At 41.4% G+C, this 19,884-nt stretch overlaps 1 protein-coding gene across 23 annotated transcripts in view; it reads left to right on the top strand.

Moving 5' to 3' along the window:
• The window catches only part of DLGAP2 (DLG associated protein 2), a 465,415-nt gene that overhangs the window by 396,101 nt on the left and 49,430 nt on the right, over nucleotides 1-19,884 (top strand). For all 23 annotated transcript variants that reach the window (XR_010302764.1, XR_010302763.1, XR_010302762.1 and 20 more), the window contains 2 exons: nucleotides 6,624-6,771; nucleotides 10,821-11,040. Coding sequence is in view for 19 of the 23 variants with exons in the window: in XM_064145870.1 (XP_064001940.1) it covers nucleotides 6,624-6,771; nucleotides 10,821-11,040 (368 nt within the window). In the remaining 4 variants the exon portion in view is untranslated. The remainder of the gene's footprint in view (nucleotides 1-6,623; nucleotides 6,772-10,820; nucleotides 11,041-19,884) is intronic.

The raw sequence follows: 19,884 nt of genomic DNA, 5'->3' as shown, positions 1-19,884 counted from the left end.
CGATGTTGTAAGGCTGAAATGTATCACTGTGGATTAGGGATGGAAAAAGGATCCTCAGGCACTGAACAAAGTGCAGAGCTTTCCTAGGAATGAAAAAAAGCTGTTGTCAGAAAGATGCAATTATGTAGTAGATTGTAGAGAAAATGTAGTAAGATGCAGACCAGTCTCTCCAGCACAGATAATGATACCCAAAGGAAATATGTTTCTGGTTCTTATTCATTCCTGTATTCAACAAATATGTTAGTTTCCTTTTTTGTTCCAAAGGATCAAGAGCTGCCTTGCTCATTTGTTTATTTTTTAATAACAGCTAAATGAGATTATAAAGTATGTCTGTATGTAGAGACTCTTCTTCAGGCAAGGTTTTGAAAATTAAGATGCTTGAAAGCAGAAACTCTGTATATAATTTCACATCTCCAAATTCAACTGGTTTTTACCCAGAAATTATGGAGTCTCATTAGTGTCTTCCATTTCAGCCTGGAAAAGCCTTCTTTGATTAAGACTTCTGTGTATGCTCATGCTCAGGAGCTTTACTGAGTCCTGATAGTCTGTCATCTACATTGATTCTGCCTTAACATATTTTTTAAGGTATTTTTAATGTACCAAAGGCAAATTAAAAAGTAAACTAAAAAATGTGATAACTTCCTGAAGAAAATATTTCCATTCTACACCAGGACTAAGGAACATGCATCCAGTGTTTGATTTCTGGTTAGATCCTCCAATCTATTTGCTGAACTGCTACAGCATGCTTAAAATGTCTCAAAGTTTTCAGTGTAACATCTGCCTGAGCTTTGTCTCTGACGAGTTTGCTGCCTCCTCTCCAGGCCAAGCTCAAAATAGGGTATTGGAACAATGCATTTAGGATTAGCTACATGTGCACATCTGTCACCTCTCACAAACAATAGCTCTGGGTTTAGACTTCCCACGTCAAGCACCTGTTACTGCATGCACAGCCTGCGTGATTTGGAGGGCAGGCTTGTTTGAGCCTACGATCTCTGTGTGTTTACAAGGAGTGGACAAACCACTAAGCTGTGACCACTCTGAATGCTTTCCTCTCATTCTCTTTTGGCTCATGTTGTACAAAAGTCTTAAAAACTTACTGACAAGAAAGGGTCTCTCCCAGTGGTGATTAGTAGGCATTCCATAAGGATGGAAACAGCAGTCTCCACCTCTTCCCTAACGTATTGCTGTAAGAAATCAAATGTTCAGTATCTTTCAGGCACCTTTCTTAAAGAATGGCTGTGGGCCAATGATGAAAAATGAAAGAATCTTAAAAATTTATTTTGGCCCAGGTTTTTATTCCTATCACTGATCAAAGAGAAGCTCCAGTCGGGCAAGGAGTAGAGAAGAAAGTCTGCGCTACAGATAACTTTGCCAGGTTTGCATAGACTGTGATTTTTTCCAAGGCAGCAGACTAACTGTGGCACGCTGAAGGGAGAATCAGCCTTAATGCCTGCCTCTGCTCCTGAGCTCCGCAATGGGCTGCATGCAGGCACATCTGTGCTCCTTTGCAGAGCTCTGTTGACTTCAGCAGGGATTCGTGGGCACGCAATACGACTCGCAGCTGCTGCACAATGCTGCTGCTAGCTACACTTAATCATTAGATTCTGGTCTATGAGTTATTTCATGTGCCTACAAAGACATGGCTAAGATAGATCCAGGTAGCGAAATTAATATCCATTGAAATGTAAATCTCTCAATAAAATGGGTTTTGATAACTTAGGCTAGCTCGCTAATCCTAATGCACTTCCCCTTTAGATGCCCAAGATGAATCCTTTCTTACAAATTTCATCTTTTTGTCCCAGAATGATGCTTCTGAATTGCACATACTGATTTAAACAGAAGTGATTGTACTTTCTGTAATGTTCCTATTCATTCTCAAATTTTTGGACAAATGCAGACATGATAATGAAAATTTAAAGGTATGATTTTAGAATATTATAATTCCAAGAACTGATTTGGTGGGAAATGGACTTTTCTTTGTCTCTGATGCTCCCTTAATAAACTCGAGAGGCATTCACAGTCAGAAGGTGACTTTCTTGCTGCAACTTTTAGAGGCCTAGGAATATTTTAACTCACTCTTGGTACCTTCCTGACCCAAGATACAATGGTAGTTGAACACATGACAGAGAATAGGTACTCTGGGGACCAACCACTATTTGGAGATGACCTTGGCAAGTGTATGATATTTGCTGCATTGTTGGCTTCATGCTTGTGCTTTTTTTAAGCAAAACTATTAGGTTTATGACGAAGGATATATCAATCACTTACCAGAAAATAAAATACAGACAGAAAGAAAAATTAAAAGCAATGTGACAGATCCCTTTCCAGGGCTCATACACCCCATGTTTCCACTGGGGCTGTGCCTTGACTGGCAAGGACTGCTGCTCAGAACCTTCATTTGTATGGGAAAGTTCTGACCCTCAATTAGCTATAAACTGTAAAACCTTCTCATCCTCTAAATGTATCATTTCATGTGCCCTGGTGGTGAAACCATGTTGGTTTATTGTTATATTTGCCTTTTCACCAAACAACTAAACAATTCAGCTTCAGCAAAACGTTCAGTGCTTGCATAGGTCACTGGGCAGTAAGTACTGCCTGTTGTAATTCTGGCTTACAGTAATACTTGTTGTACAGCAGTGATTTCAGGAAACATGCCAAAACCCATCCCAGATGCTCACCAGCTTCTGAACCGAGTGATGGCAAAGTGTGGGCTGAGTGTTGCATAATGTGATAGACTTCGAGTGGCTGGAGAGAGAGAGGTACTGTGGTACAGACCCTAATGGGGAGCAACTCACGGTCCCCAGTACTATATGCTGAAGTTGCTGGGCTGTTCAGGCACTATCCATGGCCATTTATACTTTCCAAAAGTTATATATAGCAGTGAAATGCAGGGAAGAGGGAAAAACAAACAAACAAAACCCCACCAAAGTTAGCTGTTTGCTCTGTATCAAGCAAGCAACTTACTCGTTTCAACAGTGCGCAGTTAGTAGAGGAGGAAATTGATGGCTAAATAGTAGATGGCTAAAGATGAGGAAGTAAGATTCCTTCCCTGATCACTAGTTAATGCTTGATTGCAACTATAGGATTACCTTAATCTAGTTGTTCCTTTCATTAAACCCTGTTCTACATAGCTTCTCTCATCTTAACAAGTCTTCTGTTACAGTGGGGAAAAAAGGAGATGTAGATATACTCTTCCATCTCCTGAAATTTCTTGGCAGACATTATCTAATGAGGCTTTATTACAGTAAGAGTAAATTTAAACTTCTGTTGATATTTTTATTGTACTGAGTCCTGTTAGGAATAGCTACAAGACATGGCAAGACACAGAAGGACATTTGTTTGGAGTTAAAAATTTTGCTTGTTTTGGTTTCTTTGCGCATCTTGTTGCTTAGAGCTAAAGCAGCAGGTATTTTCCAGCAGTTATTTTCCCTGTTCTAGTCCTAGATTTCATGTTCAGTGAAGTGTGGGCAAGAACCATTAGTTGGTGCTTCTGTGGAAGTCACTGTCCCCTGAAAGCGAGCAGGCTTGGATGGCTGTAGCGTGGATGAAGCAGTCGCTGCTGACAGACAGGCATATTATGAGTATTTGGAAATCTGCAAAGGGCAGGAGCAGCCTAAGTGGCCCATTTCTGGCTTCTGTAGTGGTGTTTTCTGAAGGTCTTGAGCAGAACAGCTGTGAGTTGGAAAGATAAGAGGGAAGGGGCAGGAGGATTAGGTCGGGAGCCCTCCTGGCAAACTGATTGTTCGGGGGGGATACTGTGTTTCTGCATCATTTTTAACTTGTGTATAAATGTAAATTTTGTGTATATATCTGCTTGTAAATTGTGCTAAGCTGAAAACATAGCTTCGTTCCTTAACCCCCAGCTGGCTGAGTCTAGTCTGTGTGCTTTTCTGAAGTGTGTGGGGGCAGGTAACTCCCAAACCATCACAGCAACAGATGAAAACACCCCTAGGTCTAATCCTAAGGTATTTCACCAAAACAGGGGGATGCACATGCCTTGCATCCATGAGCTGTGTTTGCCAAACACAAAGCAGGCTGCAAAACAAGGCCAATATGGTGTCCCTGTGGCAGACCAAGAGGCGCCAAGGCTTTTGGCTGCTTTCCTGTGCTTCTTCCACCAGAAAAGAAGGGGGGGAGGGGGGCAGGGTGGGTATTCAGAGGTGGGTATCCAGGCAGGTGTATAGGATATGTCTTGGATGTGTGTTCTAGGTATAATTTGAACCATCCACCACAATTGTCTTAAATGATAGCAATGTCTTGCAAGGAGCCAGTATGTGCATAGTGAAATAACAATAGGTTGCTGAACGTTACTGAGCAGAGGAGACAGTTAATAAGAGCCAGTTTAATTAATTGTGGAGTGATTTATAAAATGATCAATAATTTATGATTTAATTCTATTGCTCCTATCATTTCTTAATATGGCCCATGTTTTAATGAGGAAACCTCAACTCCTTCACAAACTGTTTCTGAACTCATAATCCCAGATTTTGCTACCTTGTGACAGAAAATCCACAAGGGACTCATCTAACTGTTTTGAAAAATACTAACACTGGACAGATTTAGTAAAGCATATGCAAAGAACCAGAATGACACAAAACAGGTGACAGTCACCAGCATGCTTCCTACAGGAGAAAGCAGAATTCATTACATCCAGCAACTAAATTTAGACAGGGAGGCTCTACACTATTTCTCCTATCTATTATATTTGTCTTCATACCTGTGGGAACAAATAACCCACTGCTGCATGATTTCATGGGATGATTTCATCATCCCAACCCAAATTAGATCTACTATCTCACAACTGTCTTAATCTGCAGATTGCTTTGGCTTGAATGCCTTAACCTCTGATCACCTGCCTGCGTCTATCACATACGTTTTCATATTGATATGAGCAGTTACACCGTAGTTTCTACATAGCTTACCTCTGTGATGAAGCTAAAGAGGTATTCCATAGAAGGCATTTGATAAAGGAAGAAAAAGATGTTTATTCTCTAGGGAAATTTCTAAGGAATAATAAAACAAATGCCTGCCTTGCCCCATTTTTGCCTGAAGAGGAATGCAGCTTACTCTAGAGGAGCAGATAGCCCAGCCATTGGCAGACACACCGAGGAATCAAAGCTATGTCTGTGTTGATCCTGCAGTGGCCAAGTCAGGAATCACACGTGGGAGTGCTTGAGAACAGATCTGCCAAGTGTAGAAGGTCGAGGTCTGTCGTGTCCATCTGCTCTTACAGCTGGTGATGTGAGTGAGGGGACTTTGGGTCACCACATGTCTGACATCTGAGGACATGGCCACACAGGGAGATGGATCTCAATGATATTTGGGGTGGAAACTAAGTGATATTTAAGGTCTCTTCTAAATCAAACTGTTAGATGATTCTGTTTGCTTCTCTAGTTTGAGCCATTAAAAAAAAACCAAAAAGATCTGAGATGATTTTGTGTGCTCCTCAGGGATTTCAGGCAGCCCAAACTCAGAGTAAGTCCATTTAGAGAGGAAGGCTGAGTTTTTCCTCAAGCCCCAAACTACGGCTGTGCTCAATGGTTGATAAACATGACATAAGAAAAAAGGTCCTGGTTTATGGCTCCTTTTGCACCAGTTGAACCAGTGAGTGATCTGATCTTTCCAGAGAGGAAGCTTTTCCCTTTACGGGGCAGCTCCTGACAAGCTCCTACATGTGTCGCAGCCACTGCTGGACTGCCAGCTCAGCTTGAAATGACAGTGTTGCTGGTACTGACAGACATTCAACTGGCACAAATCTATCATTCCAGAAACTCTGCTTTTATTAAGCCGACCTTTAAGGAATGAATATGACAACTGCCTATTTACCCTACAAAATCCAGCCTTTTCTGACTCATTAAGTAGTTTATGCGCTACCTGACTCGTTAAATCTGATTGTGGTAAACCTCGTTTGCAACTTGCTTTTATTTATTTATTTATTTATTTATTTACTGGGAGCAAAATATTGTTCTTCTCTCAGACTTTTTATTTTTCCTGGAATGATAATCAGTGTATTTAATATAAACCATGGAGGCTAACATTTTCTTGCAGTGGATATGTGCGAAAGGGGCTCATTGCAGCGTTAAGGTCCTAGAGCAAAATGGGAGCTGTCTTGTACGACAAGCATTTATAGAGCTTCCTGCAGTTTTCCCGAGTTCTGTATTCATCTATTTCTTTTAGCTGAACATGGGATGTTTTGATCCTTTGTAAAAAGATGTCATTTCTTTGAAGATAAAAGGTCTCTTGATGCACAACACCCCGAAGAAAACCAGATGATAAGTAATAGATTTTATCTCTGAAGGGAGATTTGTAGTTACTTTGGTTTGTGCTTTAGCTCTGGGTCTTGTTCCTGTTGACCTAGACATCCTCTTTTAGTGAAGTTCAGCATTAATAGCCAGGAGGAATGGTGATGTTTGAATGCAGCAAAGACTTCAAATTTCATGTCATCTAGGTAGTAGAATTGCAGATTCTCTGTTTGTGCTGAGGTGGATGACTGCAGCAGAGCTGTATATAGAGAGAGGGCTTTGGACCCTGGGGAATTCGTTTGTGAGTCTCACAGAAATGACTAACTGATTCCATCTGTAATTTTACACTCTTTCCCTTTTTTCTTCCTCTTTTCTTTGTAGTCAGAGCTACCTTCAGACTGCAAGTGACGTGCCTGGGGGTCACAACCTGGATCCCTCTGCAAACTACAATTCCCCAAAGTTTCGCTCAAGGAATCAGAGCTATATGAGAGCAGTGAGCACACTCAGTCAGGCCAGCTGCGTTAGTCAGGTGGGAAACGCTTCTTATTACTTCTCTTATGGGTTAATCACAGATGCGAGAGATGCCACTAGTGGGTTGCTTTAGTTCTGCTTCATTTGGGGCTTTTTTAAGTAAAACCAAGCTGAAGATGTGAATTGTCATAGTTCAGTTGTGAGGAATGTAACCCTTTATTTTAAAGCAAAATCACTGACCACTAGAAGCAAAGAGGAACCATCATAGGTAATACTTTCCATTTATTTCTGGCTAAAACTATGAGTGTTTGCACTTCCATTTTCAGTCTGTGTTAAATATTTAAATGTTAAGAGGATTCAGACTGAGCTTAAGGGGTGCACTCCTACAGTACTTCTTCTCTGAAGATACCTATTCTGATTGCAGTAAATGTGAGTTGCCAGATTAAGATACAGATTGAAATGCTTGTGCTCCAGAAGAGCATCAATTCATCTCTAAATACCTCGCTCTTCCTGGGTGAAGCAGTAAGTTACATCAACCGTTCTGTGTATGAGGACTTCTGAAAAGAGACATTTTTTCCATCCTGTTGGGTAGTTAGTGCTAATTCATGTTGAAGTGAGAGCTGAATCAGGCCTGAAGTGCAAGCAGCCTCATGAAGTATGTGCATATTCTGTTTAGCAGAGGACGTTGCATAACATTTCCATTTTTCCTAATAGACATTGACCCTGATGTTTCTTCTCTCTGTTGCTGTTACTTTATTTCCCTTTGATCACTAAGGGAGGTGCTGAGGGATAGAGTAGCTTATTATACAAAATATTTCTGTTTTGAACAATCTTTTTAAAGCAATTCTGTATTAATTCACATTCAATTCACACTGCACAGCTATTCAGGCCTAGATTCAACTCATCTAACCTGAGGCTTTTAACTGAAGGCAACGACTAAAGCTTCCTGTGTCGTTAATGGAGTGAAAGAGTTTCTTTCAGGACAATGCACATCCCAAGTGGGCTGAGAGCCCTCTGGAAATGCCTGCCAGTCTCCTCTGACTGAAGAGTTGAGAGGGAGTAGTCGTCTGACTAATGCCCTTCAGTCAAATTCCTTAATTTATGTGGGACAAATCTAAGTATACTCTTACACAGCACAGAACAGAATTAGAAGCAGACAGGCAGTCATTTTCCAAAGCTTGCGTTATTTTTCAGAGCTCCCTTGTGAAACTTGTCCCCCTCGTTCTCATGCCTTGATTTTCATTACCCTAATTTGGCTATTCCCTATTTTTATTACACTCTGGTTTTGAGAAAGTTTCACCAGAGTTATGTTCTGCTTTCGAAACGAGTGCTGCTGGCTGTCACTTAATGATGTTATGATATAGAACTGCTTTAACATCTTCTGCTTCTTTGACAGTGTCTGTGCGTAGAGGGGTTTGTTGGGCTGTCCATAATGATTAATTGGTTTCAGTTCTGGTTAAAATTCTTCATTCCAGTGTTCATTACCTGGAAAGATGCCCACAATAAATTTCATTTGCAGGTAGATTGCTCAATTGCCCACATTAACTGAACTTGCTGGGTGTCATTCCTCACTTTCTTCTGCAGTCTCCATTAACCTCTGGAATTTTGTGTCAACCACACACTTCCTAACTCACAGCCCAGCTGTTTCCAGACCAGTAATAAATGAATTTAATAAATGCTACACAAAGTAAAAGTATTAAAGCTCTGAACCTTTGCTACCTCCTGTCCTTTATCCATGACAGCACCATCTCGACCCATCTACGCAACAGCAGCTTGTGTGATTCATGGCATTTGTAATGGTTTTTTTGTTTGCTTGCTTTGTGGGATCCTTCCTTTCTAATTCTTGACTAATGGTAAAGAAAGATGTTGGGTTCCATGGTTAATATTTTTTAATTTAAGTTTAGAAAACTTCAATTTTTCAATGGGAAATGATCTTAGTTTGAAAAAAGTGATTAGGCCTTAAAGTGTTTATGGACTGCATTACCATAAATTTAGTGATCAATTATGTATGCAAAGTATTTCAGAGTAAGTTGGGTTTTTTTAAGATCTTTTTGAGATTGCATTAGTCTACTTACCTTTATTAGAAGCAAATTTTATGGAGGGTAATGTAATTCCTTTCAGAAGAGATTTAGTAGCCAAAATGTCTTACATGAAATTAAAATATCAGTTATTCATTATCATCACAAGTTTCATATGAAAATTCCATTTACTTAATTGGGATCCTAAAACATTTGAAACATTTGCACTCACTCTGTTGCCATAATGAATAATGTACTAGGAACAGTAACAATGAAAGCTGCACTTAGCAGCCTCGTAGAAAAGTAATGCCAGCTGAATGTGCTGTTAGTGGTGCTGCGAATTTAATTTGGTGTTTATGCTGGGTCTGGTTTCTAGCTCTCTCCTTTTAAAAATAATGTTGGGAGGCTGTGTCAGGCAGCCATGCATTTGGCTGGCCAGTGCCAGCTTCCACTCTCATTTTGGGTGAAACATCATTTTGAATTATTCAACAACACTTGCAGGCAGTTAGGGCTGATTTCAGAGAACTTGTTAAAAATTATGTAGGTAGAATTGCGGCAGTCATGTTCAAACTGCAACATACACTTCCCTACTGAGAGGTTCCCCAAGGCTGGCCAGCCTGCTCAAACCCTGAAAGCTACCTAGAAATGTACAGCTCTCCATCATGCCCAGCCTGTAAGGCAGGGTCAGGAGAGAGAGGGCAGCTCCTACCCAAACCTTCTAGTGAGCCGGAGGGTGGTGCTGGAACTACCCAAGGGGTCAACTTGGTAAATGGTACATGTAGGCAAATCTAGGGTGCCCTGCCAGTGGGCAGGGCTCATCAGCACATCTGGTGGCAGAAGTATCAGACTTCAAATAATGCTGCTGAAGAAAAGCAGCAGCAGTAGCTGCAGCTTATTTTTCCATAATAGTTGAATGGCTTAGCAGGGAATGAGTTTGACTTTGGGGCACTTCCTGGCTAAAGGTGGTCCAAGCATTACTTTCTCACCTTGACCACTTCTCTACTTCAGACAATGGTTGCTCTTTCACAGGCTTCACTGGACACAACTTTAAGATGCAGTATTTCTGAATCTGTTCAGAAGCAGCACCTCCTCTGAAGTTACACATCTCCAAATATGAAATACGTCCTTCATTCTTGCCATGCAGGCAAAATGTCCACGAGTAGTGACTTTGCTGATAAGTGAGAAAGCCAGGCAATCCACACTCACCTTTTGGGAGCTAGCATTAGTAGAGCTGATCTCTGTTTTCCTGTCTTGGCAGAGCATGGATTTCCATCAGCACAGAGTGATCTCGTTGGTTACCTTTAAATCATGTATTTGCAGTCCTCTCAATATGCCAAAATATATTAAATTTCAGCACTGATCAGGCCACACTTTGAGTGCTGTGTCCAGTTCTGGTCCCCTCAATTCAGAAGAGATGTTGAGGTAATAGAAAGTGTCCAGAGAAGGGCGACAAAGCTGGTGAGGGGCCTGGAATACAAACCCTGTGAGGAGAGGCTGAGGGAGCTGGGGGTGTGCAGCCTGGAGAAGAGGAGGCTCAAGGCAGACCTCATTGCTGTCTACAAATACCTAAAGGGAGGTTGTAGCCAGGTGGGGGTCACTCTCTTCTGCCAGGCAACCAGCAACAGAACAAGGGGACACAGTCTCAAGTTGTGCTGGGGGAGGTCTAGGCTGGATATTAGGAGGAAGTTGTTGCCAGAGAGAGTGATTGGCATTGGAATGGGCTGCCCAGGGAGGTGGTGGAGTCACTGTCCCTGGAGGTGTTGAAGAAAAGCTTGGATGAGGCACTTAGTGCCATGGTCTAGTTGACTGGCTAGGGCTGGGTGGTAGGTTGGAGTGGATGATTTTGGAGGTCTCTTCCCACCTGGTTGATTCTATGACTATGATTCTAAAATTAGTATATGATGTATTTACATATAAACAACTGATGTAAGTTAAAAAACTGTGAGTGTGATCAGAAGGGATTGCTACACTTTAACTATTTGCTAAAACAGTTCTTCATCAATGTACAGGTGTCCATTTGAGATGTTGAGGCCGTGATGATGACAAAAAAGCAAGTCAAAAATGAAATGCATTGTTGTTGTTTATTCAGATGAGTGAAGCAGAGGTTAATGGGCAGTTTGAATCGGTGTGTGAATCAGTGTTTAGTGAAGTTGAAGCTCAGGCAATGGATGCCCTTGACCTCCCTGGATGTTTCCGAACAAGAAGCCACAGTTACTTGCGTGCCATTCAGGCAGGCTATTCCCAAGATGATGAATGTATACCTGCGATGGCATCTTCCAACATCACCTCAACTATCAGGTCAACCACAGGTAAGCAAATCTACACTGACCTTTCTACTGTTCTGCACATGAAAATATATCATCTTGTTTTGTAATAGGATGTGTGACACTGGAAGCAGTTTCCCTGTGTAGTGACAATATCTGATACCAGTATGCCTGGGTTTGTACTGCACTGTGGCAGCTACAGCTCGAAATAGGCTCCTATGGAGAGAATCCTGCAAGCATACTAGAATGGACCTGGGCTTCTGTCCTCCATTTCCTGTATGTACAGTTATCCAGGAAATATAACAGTGAAAGTGCAAACAGTATCACTTACATGTTCTTAGACATTTAGGTACTTTTATCTGTCAAGTAATTAATCTTCTAAATGAGATCAGTTGCACTGATTCACTTTACACCATTCACTTTTAGGATTTTTTAACATTCTTCTGGCAAATTGCTTTTCTCTTAGTGGGTGCTTAGCAAAGATGCTATCTTTATTCATTTTCTAATGCCAGTGTTTAGTATTAGTAGAGAAAAGATTGCACAGATAGCAGCTGAATAATTCAACTGAAACCTATAACAAATACATATTTGTTAAGTGAATACACAGATGCTAAGTGAACCAAATTCGCTTTTGCATTTCAAATACGCTAATGCCGGTTCCTAATTATGATCCTGTCCTTAACACCTCCTATTAAATTGCAGTGCATGCTACCCATCTACAAAAGGTAAAAATTGAGCTCACAATGTGTCATGCAAAAATACCATTTAATTTATTTGCTTCACATAGCTGTTGTATAACAGAAGAGTGGGAACTTAGAAAGTAAAGTTCAACAATGTAAATTTACATTCCAGAAGTACCATGAAATGTTATTTTATCTTGAGCATAGTGTTTTAATTGCTATAAATAACTTATGGAAAAAACCTGAAGTTGTAGCTCTCAGCATCACCTCTAGGGATGTTTCCATCCTTTGTTTGATAGAGATGCTACCATGATGTAAAGTGAGATTTTATTGTTTCTCCAGAGACCAATTTTCATCTTTGTCATATAGCACTGCATGATTGTTTTGAAGAAACATTCCATGGCAAAAGACCCAACTGAATCCCTGTCTCAGTGTCTGACTCCAAGCATTGAATCAGAATACTTTCAGTATTACTTTTCATTACCAAGCTGATTGGTCTTAACCTACACGGTCTTGACTGTATACTGGATAAGCCAAACATTCTCACTGAAGGGAATTTATTTTCTCTAGAGCAATAGAACTGAAGAATAGAATATGTTTGGGAAAATAACCAGATGAGGCAGTAAATATGTTTGCCTCCCAGTGCTTTCGTATGCATGAAAAATGGTTTGTGTTGATTAGCAGTCTAATGGTTAAATACTATGGGTTTGGAAACTTGAACCTTCATTTCACACATGGCTTCTCCCACATCTCAGAAATCATTTATCAGATAGATTTGCTTGCCCAAATAGGTATTCTTTCCGCTTTGTTGTGGTGAGGTGATATTGGCACTGTGGAGAAAAAAATTTGCTTTGACATCCTTTGCTTGCCTGAGCCCAAACTGTTTCTAAGCCTGTGGACTGTATACGCTTCTGAGCGTGGTTCTGTATTCAAAATGCTCTCTCTGCACCACTGAGCAAATTTGTCCTCAGCTTCTGTGTAAGATGAATATTCAAATTAGAAATGCATATCTGATTTACAAGAAAAGTGAGGGTTATACGAGTCGCTGTTAGTTGAAAACCTCAGTGGCCAAGTCAGTTCTCATTTTCAAACCCCCAGGAGTGCTTCTTCCATGCTTCTCTCTCCAGCCTCTGTCACTTTGGAGGGAGACGCTTCATTTTCTATCGTTACTGTAATGCAAAAAAATGTTCTTATGTCTCGAGCCCTTTCTGAAAATTGTAGAAGCAGCTGCCTGAAATGTAAAAATTATGTCAGCAGATATTTGACATTTGTACAGGCTTCAGTCAGATGAATGTCATAAAGGTCGAAGTTTCACATCAGCCTTCAGCTGTAATTCAGGCTTTTGAATTCCTAGGAAAATTGAATTAATGCCTTTTTTTTTGCTTCTGATATAACAAACTCTCATTGGCAAAGAAACTAAACCAGTTTCTTAGAGAATTAATAAGCATTGCAATTTAATTACTACTTGAAATTTTAGTAGTATAGGTCATGGCAGCCTCTTATCGATGTTGTGAAGCAATTAAATCATAAGACGCAGGCTTAGCTAAACAGTAATTCATGTAACAGAAAATGTAAATCTAAAATGAAAAAGTGATACTTGATCTATGAATTCAATTACAGAAGTATGGAATATGTATTTACAGCTCCCTAAACTATTCCTAGATGCACTAACAGCTTTCAGAAGGTAGGAAGGTTGCAACTATAATGAGTATTATGTGGGACAATAGTAACGGACTCTGCTAACAGGGTTTTCTAATAGATGTAAAAAGAGCTACCAGTAACTAAGCCGCCTTAAATGTATACAGCTTTGCAGAGGAAGCTCGATGCTTCATTGGTAGTCTCTCTGGCACTAATGAGCACATAACATAGGCTAATCATTTGTGGAACCAGACTTCTCCATCTCTGATGGAGACTGTGTGACAAGGCATAAGCCACTACCTGTTGCCCCAGGTATAAATGAATGAGACAAAGGGCAATGCAGAGGAGGCAGGCAGCACTGTTGGCACACTGTATGCTAGACTGGACTCTCTGTGACCCCTACTGAGACTCCTATTTCATTGTGATTAGGGCATTTCTAGCCATTCTGTTTCATTCTGTAAAGAGATAATGAACCCAGTAAGAAATATTTCATGTTAAAAGCTCTGAATGACAGCATCTGCTTTCTGTCTCTGATCTGTATCCAGTTGCAGCTGTCAGATGCACAGCTGAGAAAATACAGCTCCAGCTGCTGCTGCCTCCCACCTTGTCCCTCCATCACAGACAACATGTAATTTCCTGAATGAGAAGTTAGAGTGCAGTAGTCATCCTAACTACTACTGCCTTACATCTTTATTACTCTTGAAAGCAGCACTTTGCTTTTCAGGAAGAGTTGATAAACTCATAGTACCATCTTGCCTCCCTGTTTTCTGAGGATGTTTGCATGTGTATATGCCAGGAAGGCTCCTTCCTGGTAAAGTTTGGGTAGTGTAGCAGAGTGCTGTGGGGACTTAGGCAAGTTACCTGAGGAATTGGAGCTGTGTCACCACCACAGCTGTGTGTAGTGAGCCCTGGCTCTGTAGTGGTGTTGAGAAAGAATATGCTGGACTGAGAGCAGTGCCACAGTCAAATGTGAGCCCAACTGCAGTACCTAGGCTGTCTGACTGAAAAGTAATTCAAATACACTTGTCCAACACTGAGTTGTACCATGAAAACATAACCAATCAGGACATGTGGAAGATAGTAACCCCTCTCTCCATTGTTTTCCCATTGACCAGGAGGGTCAGCTTATTTTTGTTACATGTCTTTATATGTAAAGAGAGTTCTGTACATGGCTCACTCCAGATTTTGTAGAATATCTCAGGATGTTTCCTCACAGTTTTTTTGCTGCTGATCTTGTTTATTTTTACTACGAATGCAGAAGTGCATAGCAGATTGCAGTGATACTGAGAGATTATCTGTTGTGAAACATGTGAAAAACCCTTCTTTGAGACAGAGCACAACTTGGTATTTGTACCTTTGGCCATCCAAGATAACCTGAGGCGGAGATGTGATGCTAAGGGACATGGTTTAGCACCAAACTTGGCAGAGTTAGATAATGGTTGGACTCGATGATCTTAAAGGTCTTTTCCAAATGGAACAATTCTGTGATTCAGTGATCGTCTGTTCAGATGCGAGGGGCACACTCAACTTCTCCTGGTGGTGCTATTATGCATTGTATAAAACACTTTCACCTCTGTTGAGAGAGACACTGCTGCTCCAGCCTGCTGCTCAGGACACTGACTCCTCTGGTAGGATATCTGCTCAGTGGATACTGCTTTTTTGTGTAAATTGAACAAGCTAAAGCAGAAAAGACTAAATACCTTTTAAGGAGGAGCTGAAGCACTGTAGTCAGAGGTACAAAGTCCTTCTCCACCAGCAAGCACTGACAGTGGACTCAGCTAAGTTCCTCAGCTTTCAGGCTGATGAAACAGAAGGAGCATTTTCAGTTTCTTAAAACTGCTTCATATTTTCCTCTAATGCAAACTTTTTTTGGCTGCAACTGTATTTTTTAATGAATAGATTAATGAAAGAAGTCCACCCAGCTATAGACTCCAGCACAACGGGAACTGGGTCACAGTACATAAAGGCAGCCTGGACTTCTGCCAATTCAAGATCACTGATCTCACTTCATGGATCTCCAGCTGGTCTTGAGAGAAACTTAGCATGAATGAGCGTTGATTTGAGAGGAGATCGTTCCTTGCCTTACCTGGCCAAATGGCCTTGTTTCTGTAGGCAGTGCAGCGCAATGGAATGCACACCTCACGTTAGCAAAGCCATACTTGGTAGCTCTGCTAAGCTCATGCTTCCTAAAGAGCACACTGAAAAAGATGAGAAGTAGATAATAGGTTTTGTCCATTTTGCTCCTCTCAGCCGATAGGACTGTGTTTGGCAATGAGTAAACTTCAGAGAATTTCACATTTACTGAACCATTGAGCACTAAGTACAAAACCAATTAATGCAAACAAGGTCACATTGCATGAGGGAGTTTTCAATTACAGCTCATACAATTGCTCAGAATGCCTCAGGAACTGCAGGTTTCCTTTCTCCTGACTTTAAGCTATTTTCAGCTCTACATTTTCTAAATAAAAGGGCTATGTAGTGTGAATTTTTAGAGCACATTTGATATTCAGCCTTAAAACTCATTGCCAAAAAGTACCCTGCATGGTCAAGTACCTACAAAACATAAAGGCGTGAGAATATGATCGTTCATTGATAAGCTCTGCTGTTCCACAGCACAGCTACCCCTGCTGTGCAGAATGACTGCTTCTCTGGTTACAACCAGACCACTGTGGCAGCAGTTATCATTTTTCTCTTTGTTTTGAGGGGAGGGGTTTCAAATATTTATGGATACCAAAGGCAGACAAAACTTTAAGTCATGGCCCTACTACATATGCATCGAGGGGAGTTCAGTGAAGAGTCACCAGGAAGACTTTAGGTCTTAAGCATCTCTCCCATGAGGACATGATAAAAGCTGTGAGAAGAGAAGACTTAGAAGGGATTATATATATATATAAAACTTGGAAGAGTACACACATTGGTTTCTAAAGGAAATGTGCTTTATAATCAATCATTTCATGTTTTTCTTTGTTTCCTCGAGAATGAGGTCTTCATCCAGGTGGCTGCTTGGATCTTTTTAATCCAAAGCACTGTAGCTAGGACAAAACATCTAAATGAGGGGAAACACTGGCATATGAAGTAACATATCCACAATTTCCATTCTATGTTTTCTGGTTTCCATTGCTAAGTAATAGCTAGCAAGGGTATCCACAACAGTGGTATCCTTGGTGTCAAGCGACAAGATTAGAGGAAGTTGTTTCAAGCTGTGCCAGGAGAGGTTTAGGCTAGATATTAGGAAATAGTTCTTCACTGAAAGGGTTATCAAATATTGGAATGGTCTGCCCAGGGCAGTGGTGGAGTGACCATCCCTAGAGGCATTTAGGTAGCTTGTGGACCTGGCACTTAGGGACTGTGTTTGGTCAAAGGTTGGACAGGATGATCTTTGAGGTCTCTTCCAAGCAGATGTAGTCTGTGCTTCTGTGTGTTTAAAACCACAACATCGTAAGTCCAAATAAGATACAAAGGTTGTTTTCTCAATATTATTTGTCTGTTGACTTTTCTTAATTACTTTTGGGACTCCATGGAATTATCTGGCACTCTAAGTCTCTGCAGGAAACATACCATGTATCTGCGGGAGCACTTGGGGATCCTGAGTTAATGCTTTGATGCTGTGCCAAGCTGTGCGTCTATACTGTGAGAATAAATCTTACACTAACAGATGATGAGCTCAGTTCTACACTTGGATATGCACACATTATTTTCACTGCTCTGAGTATATCTGGGGGATATAATTAATCTCTCATTCTTTTAAATGTATCAAAGTTCTGCTGCTATGCTGACACTGCCCTTTAATAATAGGGGAAACGTAGTGGAAATTGGCACAGCATTCAGTGGGATGAAGGTGACACAAGAAGCTCAGCAGAGGATGGCCAAGGAGCCACTGTATCTGCTGATAAGTTTGGGTTTCCCTGACATAGAGTGAGACTGTGCTCGTTGGGGCTGCCTGGCCTCATCAGGCTGATAAGGCATGAAAATAGTTGAAGCAGTAGCCAAGAGCTTTTCATAATTTTCATTCTCCTTGGTACAGATGATCTGCAGAGGCAAAGATAAAAAATGAAGTTTAAAAAATGTGTAATGAGCGTTTCTCCTTTGCTCCTTCTGTTGTAGCCTGCTTTACATAATTCCTCCGTAACCTATTAGATTTGCCAGACAGCTGGTTCTTTCTTTATTAAAAAGCACACCCATGCTCCCTCCTCTAGCAGAGTTTGGCTTCAAAGTGGTTCTGTGGGAACTGTTTTCACAGAGTTTTCTTGACTTCATTTTCTGTATCATATTCTACAGGGGGGAAAAATGTGTACGAAAGAGAAAAAAATCATGCAAGAAAGGTGATTCACTGCTCAGTGTTTGAAGTCTTCCTGACAGGACAGAAGCTAACAGGGACAGCAGTAAATCTCAGCCCAGCTATTTAGCTTGAGGCTGCAAGCAGGTTTTGTCCTCAGGTGGTGTCATGGAGGCAGGAAATTAATGTGGCCAAGGTAGGAATTATAAAAATAGAATGATTTTATTTTCCTGAAGCCCTACCCCCAAACTATATACAAAACTAGTTTAGGTTTATATACAGATTCAGTTTGATTGGGAATTTCTTCTGAAGGATAGACAGATTTAGAGATTTAGGAAGTCAGGAAATGGAAGAGGCTAAGCTCTAAACACAGCTTTACCACACTCTCACTCAGGCTGAGCAGAGAATTAAGAGAACAGTGAGTTTTACCCATGGAGGTGAGATAGCTATTCGACAGTCATCCTGTGCTGGATTCTGCTGCGGAAGCAGCCTTCTGATGCTTCAGGCAGTATCCAATAGTATAGATCCATGCAGCAGCAGCCCAAGTCAAGTGGCAGAGTAGCCAAAGTCAGAAATGTCTCGAGACACGGCTGCCACGAGACAGGGGTTCGTGGAAGCGACACTGCCTTCGCAGCAGCAGGGGAGAGCCCAGACTGTGCAGCCAGAAAGTTGGCTACTGATACAGTCCAAGAGCAGCCGGGTCTGGGTGCTGCTGCAGTTCCTCAAAAGACCCCAGGGCTTGCCAAGCCTGCAGGTTTGCCCAAAATAGTGCAAAAGTGGGCAGAACCATCCAGTAGCAGGGATGGTGTAAAACCCAGAGCCCTGCAAAAAGGTGGGAGCCATTCAAAAGCGGGGACGGTCCAGCCTGGGAATTCTGTCGCGGCAGGAACCTGTCCTGTCAGGCACTCTGCTGTCAAGGCAGGAGTTCTTTCAAGGCAGGAAACTCTCCAGGTGGCACAAAGTGTCCGTTTGCCATTTTATCCCGGGCGCAAGAACCCAGCCAACCACCAGCCCAGTTTCAGCATAGGCTTCCACACAGGTCAGCACACGTGCAGGAAAAGCACCCTTTGCTAATCCCCCTCTCAACCCTGCCAGGGCGGGGGGGAAGCAGGTTTCGTGCCTTCTCCCCATTCAAATCCACGGTGGGGGAGGGGATTAGGGAGAAGAAAGGAATTTGGAGTACTCTGGAACAGATGGATCTATGCAGCTGGGCAAAGCTCACAGGGTAGGTGAGACTGGAGTCACCAGTTCATCATGCTCCCTTCTACCTGTAGTAATAAAGACAGCAAAACCCCTCTCCTAACAGTGCTTCTCCTTAGGTGTTTCTCCATTGAAAAAGTCCTCTCAGGGGTTTCACAAAATAACAGTAAACTCATTTACAGCGAGTCAGGTCTTGCTTCCACAGCGACCCTTCTGTTTCTAGAATGTCCATTGGCTAGTAAAGCCATTTCTAACTATACATTATCAGGCATTAGGGAGGCAACTTCAGGTGCTTTTCACTGCTGCTCTGCCTCATGGCAAGGACAGTTTGATTAATGCTTGCCACTTACAAATGTACTTCTCCTGAGAGGTATTATTTATAACTTGCAAAATTGTCTTTTCTGAAAAAAAGCATTAAAATGTACTTGAAATCTTTTTTCCAGAGGATCATAGAAAATAGAGACACTAAATTTGGTGACATTCCTAGGCCATAAGCATGCAGAATTAGCCTTTGGGCAGACAGGTTAGTTGATGATGTGGGGTGTACCTCCAGACCATGTCATCTAAACAGATGCTTTCATGGAAATGAAATTTGTCTTTCATAAAAATAAATTCCTGTTAGTTCAAGGATAATTGTCTGGTACCATTTGGGACATTTATGCCATCCACATGAGACCTATAAGACAATTGCATCCTTCTGGACAAGCAGCTGTTGGGTGGGCAGGAAGGCCTAGGACCACTAAAAATGTATTAGATGTCTAAGTTTAGGTGGGTTTGAATACAGTGTATGGATCCTATTGTGCACCAAGAGAGAGTTAACAAACCCCTGCCTACACTAAAATGTCTTTCACTCACCTAATTGCATCCTGATATTTACCTACAAACTCTCTGCTCACTGAAAGGACAAGATTTAGTCTTAGTATGTACTCTATTAATACATACACATTGGAAACCACAAATATCAAAGCAATCCAAGCAGCTCATTACTACTGCTCAAGAACAGCCAGAGGACATCCAAACAGGAAAGATTTTAAGTTTGAAGTGAGCAACCTATCACTTCTAAGACTAAGAACTAAGACTATTAAGAACATGTCA

The sequence above is a fragment of the Pogoniulus pusillus genome, chromosome 7 (genome assembly GCF_015220805.1).
Source record: "Pogoniulus pusillus isolate bPogPus1 chromosome 7, bPogPus1.pri, whole genome shotgun sequence".
NCBI classification, from domain to species: Eukaryota; Metazoa; Chordata; class Aves; order Piciformes; family Lybiidae; genus Pogoniulus; species Pogoniulus pusillus.
Note: the sequence above shows the minus strand (reverse complement) of the source record. Positions and strands in the feature narration are given on the sequence as shown.